The 10,843-nt window shown below is 37.8% G+C and overlaps 2 protein-coding genes across 2 annotated transcripts; both read right to left on the bottom strand.

Annotated features, from left to right (window-relative positions):
• Positions 1 to 919: 919 nt before the first annotated feature.
• LOC137821281 (uncharacterized) lies at positions 920 to 6,094 on the bottom strand. The gene is made up of 5 exons (XM_068625797.1): positions 5,891 to 6,094; positions 2,009 to 2,279; positions 1,729 to 1,934; positions 1,379 to 1,639; positions 920 to 1,294 (listed from the first exon to the last, which is right to left on the bottom strand). The coding sequence occupies exons 2-4, from the start codon at positions 2,273 to 2,275 to the stop codon at positions 1,612 to 1,614; spliced, it is 501 nt and encodes a 166-aa protein (XP_068481898.1). The 5' UTR covers positions 2,276 to 2,279; positions 5,891 to 6,094; the 3' UTR covers positions 920 to 1,294; positions 1,379 to 1,611.
• Positions 6,095 to 7,800: 1,706 nt separating this feature from the next.
• LOC137821279 (dolichol-phosphate mannose synthase subunit 3-like) lies at positions 7,801 to 10,843 on the bottom strand. The gene is made up of 4 exons (XM_068625796.1): positions 10,702 to 10,843; positions 9,280 to 9,389; positions 8,849 to 9,001; positions 7,801 to 8,776 (listed from the first exon to the last, which is right to left on the bottom strand). The coding sequence occupies exons 2-3, from the start codon at positions 9,379 to 9,381 to the stop codon at positions 8,888 to 8,890; spliced, it is 216 nt and encodes a 71-aa protein (XP_068481897.1). The 5' UTR covers positions 9,382 to 9,389; positions 10,702 to 10,843; the 3' UTR covers positions 7,801 to 8,776; positions 8,849 to 8,887.

Genomic DNA, 10,843 nt, shown 5'->3' with positions numbered 1-10,843 from the left:
AGATCATGATTCTCTTGGGGAGGGAAGTCTTAGAATAAATGAATATTATCAACCACCCCCTAGGAGGAATAGAAAAGAGAGACAAGAAAACCTAAAGGAGGTTAAGGTAGAGCTACCTCATTTCTATGGAAAAAAAGATGTAGAAACATATCTATATTGGGAGATGAAGGTAGAGCAATTGTTTGCTTGCAAAGGTGATGCTATGTATTGGTGGAATGCCCTAAAAAGAGAGAGACATCTCCACAAGGACCCTCCCATTACATGTTGGAATAACCTTAGGGGAGCCTTGAGATATCGCCATATTCCTTCACTTGACAATAGGAAGTTGATGGACAAGCTCCAAAGACTTCATCAAAGAAATATGAGTGTAGAAGAATATTGGCAAAAGATGAAGTCATATATTAAGAGGGCAAGGATTAATGAAGAAAACCATACCACCATATCTAGGTTTTTAAGTGGTCTCAAACTTGAGATAAGAAACAAAGTTGAACTTTTACCTTATAGAGATTTAAATGACTTGATTCAACTTAGCATTAAAGTTGAAAAACAAATTTTGAGAAAACAATCAAGTCGAAAACAAAGTTCATACTATGTATCATATGACAAGGATGAGTTCCATAGAGGGAAAGAACATATAAAAGAAACATTTTTAGAACTTTCCCAAAACCTAACCAAGCATATCTCACACACTCAAGCTAGAAAAATTCCATGTTTTACATACCTTGGTAATGATCAATTAGCATCTCAATGTCCCAATGAAGATCTATGATCTTAAGGGACAAAGATAAGAATAGTAGCCAAGAAAAAGAAACTAGTGAGAGTGATGAAAATGTAAACAGAGAAAATCAAGAGAAAACTCTTGGGAAGCAAAAGGCGTGGGAGAAGAATGTTCCTTCCCACAAGGACATTCAACAAGAAGGAAAAGTTGAAAATACCTTTGAAAATATGTTTCTTGTTGAAAAACCTCAAAGCCTTACCTTTTGTAAAGGAACACATGCAAGATTATTAGTAGATTATTTTGACTATGTGAAGGTCAAGTTATCTATAGGCATCTACAAAGATAAATTTTTATGTGAGGAAGTGCCTAAAGAAACTTGTCATGTCTTATTGAGACAACCATTGCAAAGAATTAAAATGAACAATGATTGTATCAACGAGACCCAAAATATAGTTTAATTCTGACCCCTTGTCCAGTTGCACGAACACGACCAGAGTGCTCAGGTCGTCCAATTGCTTCAACCAGAATATCGTGACGACCTTCAGCAACAAATTTACCGTCGGATTCCAAGGAATCCTGCAAGAGTACACAAAAATCATATTTTAAAGCATTAATATAATTAATGCTTTAAAATAAATAAAAATAACAAAAATAACTTACAATTTTTTCGATGATAACCCCGGATTGCTCAGAACTTGGGGCACCCGACTTTTTAATTCGGGCCCTCTTCCATTTTACATGGCGAAAAGGTGGTGATGGAGGAGAAGTGACCCCTGTTTCCACATTCTCAAACAACGTCCCCTGCTTAGATTTCTCCTTTTCCACCATCAGTGCTTGCTCAAGTTTTCGATACCCCGAACGAGACATAACGTGCGGGGTAAGATTCTTCAAAGCTATCTCTTGAGCTTTCTTCCGACGATCCTGTCATAATTGAAATAAACAAACTGAAGTAAATAAGATAAACTTATTAATGTTATATAAACAAAAAAAAGTTAAGTTACTTCACTTACCATCCAAGCCTCATTTTGACAGCTTTCTTTAAAAAGACGTCATGTCTCTTCATCAATATGTTGTACTTTACACATTGATTTTCGTCTTTAAGGTCGCCAAAAATGTATCTCGAAGTCAGTCTTGACTTAAAGGTACGAAATTTGAGTTCGATATTGGATATAATCTTTGATCGAAGCGGTTCCACATCAGGAATTTCAAAGTTTGCCTGCAAAATAACATCAGCAAATTAAAATTAATCAATGAATATTAAAAAGCATTATATCAAAATGTAAAGCTTACCAGAAAATCCTCCCATATCATGTTCCGGTCGACCTCTGACACCTCATCCCATGAATTAATCAGAATGGAGAGCCTCTCATGAGAAACAACTCCAAGATAGCTCATAAACTCATCTGCCTTAGGACCAAAAGCCACTCCAGTGTTGACGTCAATGTCAACACGTGTCTTCTCACCAGCAGCACGTCTCAATGCTAGACGCTTTAATCTAGTAGGTCCTCTGCTGCCTCGTCCGGATCGAGGTTTGAGTGGGGTATGATCGTCATCCATGTCTCTGTTAAAAAAATTAGGTAACAAACATTAGTTAATCTGCATCGAATTAAAATCTTATAAAAATAATACATAAAAATCTAAATCTAAAATGCTTATTTACAGGTTGCATGGGGGTTGAAAGTTCATATGTAAATTCCTTCACTGTGGTCTTTACGGGTTGCATGTACATCATCAACTACATCGTCATCTTTATTCATTATCTTTGGTGTGAATGAACAGGGGTCACCATTTTCAATATCATCTATGGTTTCCCCTTGTTTTTTGCCGTGTAAAACAACATACCAATGTTCTGACGTAGGATCTTTCACGTAGAAAACTTGAGATGCTTGTTGAACCATTATAAATGGCTCATCTCGATACCCTATCTTTCGAAAGTCCACTAGTGTGAATCCTGAATCATCAATTTTAAACCCACTTTTATTGTCAACCCATTTACACTTGAAAACTGGAACGGAAAACTTAGTGTAGTCAATCTCCCATATCTCTTCTATAAACCCATAGTATGCCATTGATCCAAGTACTGGATTTGTATCTTTCGAAGTCGAAAACTGCATTGACTCGGCTTCAAGAGTAACACCAGAATTTTGAACTGTACTCTTTTCATCCATGGACTTCGTGTAAAATATACAATTATTCACTTCGTACGATGTACATGAGATGACATCAAACTTCAATCCAGCAGCCAACCAGGTCAAGATCTCTGATGCCGTTGAATCCTTGAACACCTCGTCTTTAAACCAAGGCATGAAAGTTCTATTATGTTCTATCAAGACCCATTTCTCTGCTTGTCTTGGGTTATTTTGCCTTCACAATGGCTTTATGAGCTTCTATGTAAGGTACAACTTCATCTGTGTTATTCAATAAGTACAAATGTGCTTGCAAGACTTCTGATCGAGATTTGCTTACAATATTCACACCACGTAAACATTTACTTGTAGAACGCCTGTGGTGCCATGAATTAGCTGGAACACCTATTGGATTTGCTTTTGTCATGTACTCTGAACAAAATTCAATACTTTCTTCATCTATGTACCTTTCAATCATTGAAGCCTCTGGACGATAATGATTTTTCACATAACCTTTCAAAATTTTCATATACCGCTCAACAGGATACAACCATCTTAAGTACACTAGTCCACACAATCTAACCTCTCTTACCAGATGCACCACTAGATGAACCATGATGTCAAAAAAAGACGGAGGAAAAAACATCTCCAATTCACACAAGATAACAACAATTTCATTTTGAAGTTCGTCTAGTTTTGAGGGATCAATGACTTTACAACAGATGGAAGAGAAGAATGAGCACAAACGGGTTATGGTATGTCTAACATTTTTTGGTAAGATCCCACGGATAGCTACCGGCAACAACTGTTGCATCAAGATGTGACAATCATGAGACTTCAACCCAATTAACTTCAAATCTTGCATTGACACTAGGCTCTTCACATTTGAGGAATGTCCTTGTGGCACTTTCACACCTTTTAGACATTGACAAAAACTAATTTTTTCATCTTTTGACATTGTGTAACAAGCTGGGGGCAAATATGTACGCTTACCCATTTCTATGGGTGCCAACTCGTCGCATATGTTCATCTCAATCAAATCTAAACGAGCATTTAGACTATCCTTCGTCTTCCCGTTAATGTTAAGAAGTGTACCAATTAAGCTATCACACACATTCTTCTCAACATGCATTACATCTATACAATGTCTGACTTCTAACCTCGACCAGTACGGAAGATCAAAGAAGATTGATTTCTTCTTCCAAATATTTGTCAGATGACTTTTTTTTTTTACTTACCGAAGGTGTAGTCTATGTTATTTACCTTTTCGTAAACCTCAACACCGATTAATGAAGTTGGTGGACCACTACCCTCTTGGTGTCCATTAAAGGCTTTTTTCAACCTCCGGTAAGGATGATGACTTCTAAGAAACCTCTGATGCTGAAGATATATTGTTTTCCTTCCATGTTTCAATTGTTGAGAAGCAGTGTCTTCTTCGCATATTGGACACGCTTTGTGACCCTTAACACTATAACCTGATAAGTTACCATATGTCGGAAAGTCATTGACGGTGCAAAATAACATGGCATGAAGCTTGAAAGTTTCATTAGCAAATCCGTCAAATACTTCAACACCCTGGTCCCACATTAACTTCAAATCTTCAATTAGGAGACTTAGATAAACATCAATATCATTCCCTGGCTGTTTCGGACCGGATATCATCATAGACAACATCATGTATTTTCGCTTCATGCACAATCCAAGAGGTAAGTTGTAAATAACTAGTAATACAGGTCATGGACTGTGATTTGTACTTATATTACCAAACAGATTCATTCCGTCTGTAGCTAAACCAAGTCGGATATTTCTTGATTCTTTACCAAACTCTGGAAAGTCATCATCAAATTTCTTCCACTGAATAGAATCAGCTGGATGTCGGTACATGCCATTGCATTTCCTCTCATCTGCATGCCATCTAAGATTCTTAGCATCGTCTGGGTTTGCAAACAAACGCTTCATCCTTGGAATGATGGGAATATACCACATAACCTTCATTGGGGGTCCATGCTTTTCCATCTCATCAATAGAATCATCATCTTTTTGTTTCAACTTATAACGTGATAACCCACACCTCGGACAACTTTTCAACAATTCAAAATCTTTCCGGTATAATATACAATCATTAGGACATGCATGTATCTTTTTGTACTCCATACCCATTGGACAAAGAATCTTTTTGGCCTCGTAATTACGATTAGGTAGAGTATTTCCCTCTGGAAGCATATCCTTCAATAGCTGGAGCAATTCCGTGAAGCTTTTATCAGTCCATCCGTTTATTGCCTTCAAATTCATCAATCTTAACACCGCCGACAACCGTGTGAAGTTAGTTGATCCAGGATACAAAGGAGTCTCTGCATCTCTTGACATACTTCCATATCCATGCGCTTTTGCAAAACACTCAGCTCCCACATCACGAATCATGTCCTCCAATTGATCATCATCTCCATCATCGTGTACTGCTTCATCCATGGTAGAACCCACATATTCTTCAGTTACGGAAACATGTGGTAAATTTAATAATTCATCATGCCATGTCCAAGTTGTATAAGATCGAAGAAACCCATCACATAGCAGGTGTTCCCTCATGATATTCACATCCAGTATCTTTCCATTCAAACAGTTAACGCACGGACATTTGATCTTTGCTCCATCATGACCACTAATAATCGCGTTACGCTGCGCAAATTGTATAAATTCTTCTACTCCCCTTTCATATTCATCACTTATACGAACAGCATTAATCCAACCTCGATCCATTATATATTCTGGAATAGTTAAGATTTTCTAATAATTAGTATTCTATCTCACACATTTGTCGAGGGTCGAACACCCCCGGACTCAATCCAAACACGATAATTCTATTCTAAAAATAACAACTAACATAACATAAAACTTTTATTAAAACGTAATTAAAAACTAACTAAATATATAATATAAATTTAAGAAAATACAAATTTATATATAATAATATATAAATTATAATACACAAAAATATAAATTCAAAATATTAAATAAAAATTCAAAAAAATTTAAATAGAACACCAACCTTTCCGTGAACAAAGGTTGCTGGTGATCGGAGTGGCAGAGGCACGCGACAACAGCGGCGGCGGAAGCGGGGCGGTGGCAGAGCAGCGACAGACCAGCGAAGACCAAATATGAAGGAGCAATTCCAATGGAACAGTAACCTAAAATGCCAATGCGCCAACGAAAACTAGTAAGGAACGAAAATGCCAATGAAGAGATTCGCGAAACTTACAATGGCGAAAAGGAACGAAAATGCAAAGAAGACGTGAGCGCAAGAACAGTGAAAACGAAGGTCAGAGCGGAGAAGAAAGTGAACGTGTGAAACTGGAGTGGCGCGCTTCAAATTTTTAGGGTAAAAAGCATTTACAAATGCGGTTCTAGAGTAAAACCGCATTTATTGATTTACAAACGCGGTTTTTCATATAACCGCATTTGTAAATCATTGTTTTACTCTAGAACCGCATTTGTAAATCAAATTTATTTCAAAAATGTCACCGCGTTTTTTACAAATGCGTTTAAGCGCAAACCCACACTTAATAAGGAGTATTCTTTTAATCTTTTTGCACTAGTGCTAAGTTTAATTAGAAATATCATTTCTAATTGAACTTAGGACCAGCCCAATTTGACCATAGATGAGCGTAACTACTAGATGCATGAGCACATGGGAGCACATGGAAGCATTCTAGAAACTTACCTCACATGGGCTGAAAATAGGCGCCACTTTTCATGTGACCAACACTTTGCATTTGGCTCTCATTTCATTTGTATTTGGCTCTTCAAATTCCAGCCCTCCAAGCCTATATAAGGAGGTGTTTGGTTAATGTTTTCACAAGATTATTTTGAGTATTGAAATACTGCCAAATTTGTGCCATTCATACTCCCTTGCCTAAATCTCTCTATATTTAGTTCCTTAATCTTCAACCCTTTCACCAACCAAAGAGAGTTGGTCGAACCTCTCTCAATTCCCTACTCTTCATGCACCTCCAAGGCTACCACAACTCCTAGAAGAGCCTTGATCCACCTACAACCTATTGAAGCTTCCGCAAACCACCACAAAAACCGTAAAAGAGAAGAGCTCAATGTCATTACAAACACAATTACCTTTCCATACCTTTTCAAACTTGGATCAAAAGCGTAAAACTGGAAGCTCAGATTAAATTGCAAATGAACAGATTGCAAAAAAAGTGAACAAAATGAGATGAACAGAATGAGAAAACAAAACATTATGTTATTTAAGGTGATACTTTTTTTCTTCAAAGGGGTTTTTTTAACGAGGTCACCTAGTAATAAATTTGTTCTTAGAAGATGATGCATGAAGTAAGTCAGCTTTGATTGAGTAGCACTAATTGGGTACTTAGCCCGAAATGAATAGAGTCATTTGGGTATAGGCGTCCTGTGAATATGAGTTAATTTGATAAGTTATTTTATTTCACACACGGTAAGACGACCTAGCTGGGAATGAATAGAGTCATCTGAGCATAGACACCCTGTGAAAATGAATTTATTTGACAAAGTACATGGTAAGATGACTTAGTTCGGTGTAAGCACGGCTACCTGAGTATAATTTCCCTATGAGATGAATTTATTTTGATGAATTACTTGATATGGTGCATGGTAAGACGACTTAGCTCGATGTAAGTACGGTTACCCGAGTATGAGCGCCATATGAGGTGAATTTGTTTGGATGAATTATTTGATTTGGTGGACTATGAAACGACCGAGCTCAGAGTAAATGCAACTATCTGAGCAGGTGCCTTGTGAGGTGGATATCGTGGAACAAATGCAGTATTCATGTTGTAGGGCAACTATTATATTTATTATGTTATGATGAAAAGAATGAGTTAAATTAATAGGCAAAACGTTGGAGCATGTATCTGTAGAGAACAAAAATAAAATCTTTAGAAATCCAAAAGACAATATGCATCACAAGAGTTTAAAAGCGCAAAATAAGCATGAATAAAAGGTTCAAAGTGTCACATGAGTTTGGATGTCAAATAAATAGTACATTCCATAAAAAGTTTGAATTAATCCCCCCTTAATTGGCCATCAACCACGATTTTACCTGGGTCAAGCTCTGAAAGGTCTAGGGTGGGATGGACAACAACTATTTGTTCCAAGGTTGCCTCGAATCTTACAAGGTAGGATTGAGCAGCATCTTGCTTGAAGGACTCAGTGGCTTTGATGAGGTCTTCCCCTCTGGAGGTTACCTTCTTCTTCAACTCTTCGACTTCAGATAAGAGCTGGCTCTTGTCTTCAGATAGGCTCGAGGCCTCTTGGGTCTTTTTCTCTACTTGGAGTCGTTTAGCTTTTTGGTATAGATCGTTCAGGCGGTTGATTTCAACTCAGAGTCGTTTAGTTTCTTGGTGTAGATCATCAAGCGGTTGATCTCAGCCCAAAGGCGTTCTACGTCCCTGTGATGCTCCATGTTCTCCTTAAGCCTTTGATCCTCGACAACCTTTTGATCTCTTTCCTTAGCATTAACAGGCCAAGTTATGGCAAATGCTTGCCCAAATAGCTTCAAGACGTCATGGCGAAGGTGATCTTCGTCATGGACCATGATCCTAGCATTTTCCTCGTTGGGCAGGAAGAAAGCCTCACCATGGGTCGGGGTCCCATACACTTTTCCCTCTTGAGCTCTCGGCTTTGCTCTCCTGAATGGTGATAACCTCTCGGTGGGGTGTTTGGCTGTCTGAGTGTGAATGCTCGGTAGGGGGACTGGTCGCTTTCCTCTTCCTCTTGAAGACAAGCCCTGAAGTAGTTTGCTCATCTTAATCAGTTGGAGTTTGGGTAATCACGATTGGAGCCTTCTTCTTCTGTGTCAAAGACTCCTTGGGCAGGCTAGCAGCCCCCCTCATCTTCCTAGTAAGCTCGGCTAGCTCCGCTTTGCTAATGTTGGGAAGCATTTTCTCTACAAAAAACAAGTAAATGATTAATGACAGTGATATAGATGTCTTTGTCAAGGGTAGGAAGCAAGGAGTACCGGTGTAGGCTTCCGGGGCACCAGGGAGATATTCTTTGGTCAATAGAAATGAGGTGATAGAGCTTCTTGAGGACAGGTTGGAAAATTCATCAGACCAACTCCAACCATTAATAGACCGTAACATCCTAAAGACACAACAAAATATATAGGTAGCTGCACAGAGGGCAAAACAGAGAATAGTCAGCATTATGTAAATAGAAATCAATAAAATAGAATTACAACAAGATTGATGAAGCTGTAAAAGATCAAAGCACTTTGCTTATAAGGCTTAGGTTTGAATTTAGCTGCCAGCAATCCCCCTTGATTGGGAACCTACATGCACAACTGCATGCCACACCATTGGAAACAGAGCCTCCCCAACCAAAAACCATCTTCTCCCGAAAACCAAGTAAAAAATAAAAAATCAAACATATAATAACATGAAGACCTACCAGCCAAGTATAGCTATGTGAAATCACGGAAGTTTGTAAAAGGCCAATCCATAACACTGTAATGGCTACTACCAATGCCAAAATCTTCACAATATGCTTCATTTATTAATCTGAAATTAGATCAAATAAAGAATTCCTGAAGATCATCAAGACCGAAAACAAATATCAAACGATAACAGACAAAACCATTCAATTCATTACATAACCCATTCACACGTCAAACGTATTCAAAATGCTAATATAGCCTTAAAAGTTAGAACTTATTAACAATCAGTAAATCGCAGCTAAAAAACGTAAGTACATACATCATTTTATCATTTCCTACCTCCAGGCAAGGGTCACAATAAATAATCAAAATGTAAACATTCATGAGGATACCAAATCCTACATGACTACTTAATTGAATTAAAAACTATTTGCCACTTCCATCAGGTGGGATCTTCATGAAATTCATTTCATAGTTTAATGCAAGTTGCAACTCAAAACCCTTGCGCAATTTTCCAGCATCACTTGGAAGTATCAGGTACAAACCTACCAACTAAAAATCCATGTCACAAGATCAAGGAAACCAAGAACACAAATTTCATTGCACATCAAATGAAACAATTCAAAACAGAGTTTTACATAAACCATTCACTCATCAAATGTATTCAAAATGCTAAAATAGCATTAAAAGTTAAAACTTATTAACAATCAGTAAATCAATGCAATTACAGCTAGAAAACGTAAGTACATACAACATTTTATCATTTCCTACCTCCAGGCAAGGGTCACGATAAATAATCAAATGTAATCACATTCATGAGGATACCAAATCCTACATGACTACTTAATTGAATTAAAAACTATTTGCCACTTCCATCAGATGGGATCTCCATGAAATTCATTTCTTAGTTTAATGTAACTCAAAACCCTTGCGCAATTTTTCAGCATCACTTGGAAGTATCAGGTGCAAACCTACCAACTAAAAATCCATGTCACAAGATCAAGGAAAACAAGAACACAAATTTCATTGCACATAAAATGAATCAATTCAAAACAGAGGTTTACATAAACCATTCACACATCAAATGTATTCAAAATGCTAATATAGCATTAAAAGTTAAAACTTATTAACAATCAGTAAATCAATGCAATCACAGCTAAAAAAGGTAAGTACATACAACATTTTATCATTTCCTATCTCCAGGAAAGAGTCACAATCATGGTTGTCAAACTCGCGAGTCAAGTTCGAGTTCACGTTTGCACATACCCTTACCGAGTTAACTCGGTTTTAAACTGTTTTTGAGTAATCTCGGCAGACTAGGAGTGAACTCGTTCAAACTCGCGAGTCTGCTCCGAGTTGGCGTGTTTAACTGGGTTTTCGTTTTAAACCAAAACGGTGTTCTTCTGAATGGGGAAAATTAAATGAAATAAACTGACCTTTAGGGTTTCGCGTTTCGTTCTCGTTTTGGTTTCACTCTGCGTCTTCTGTGGAGTGCGCGGAGGTGGTGCGTATTCTCTGAACGAGTGCGGCGGTGGTGGCGATCGAGCGGAGCGGTCGCGCGATGGTGGCGGTTAGGTC

Source organism: Phaseolus vulgaris, chromosome 9 (genome assembly GCF_000499845.2).
Source record: "Phaseolus vulgaris cultivar G19833 chromosome 9, P. vulgaris v2.0, whole genome shotgun sequence".
In the NCBI taxonomy this organism is placed as follows: Eukaryota; Viridiplantae; Streptophyta; class Magnoliopsida; order Fabales; family Fabaceae; genus Phaseolus; species Phaseolus vulgaris.
The sequence above is the reverse complement of the archived record's forward strand: the minus strand, read 5'-3'. Positions and strand labels throughout refer to the sequence as shown.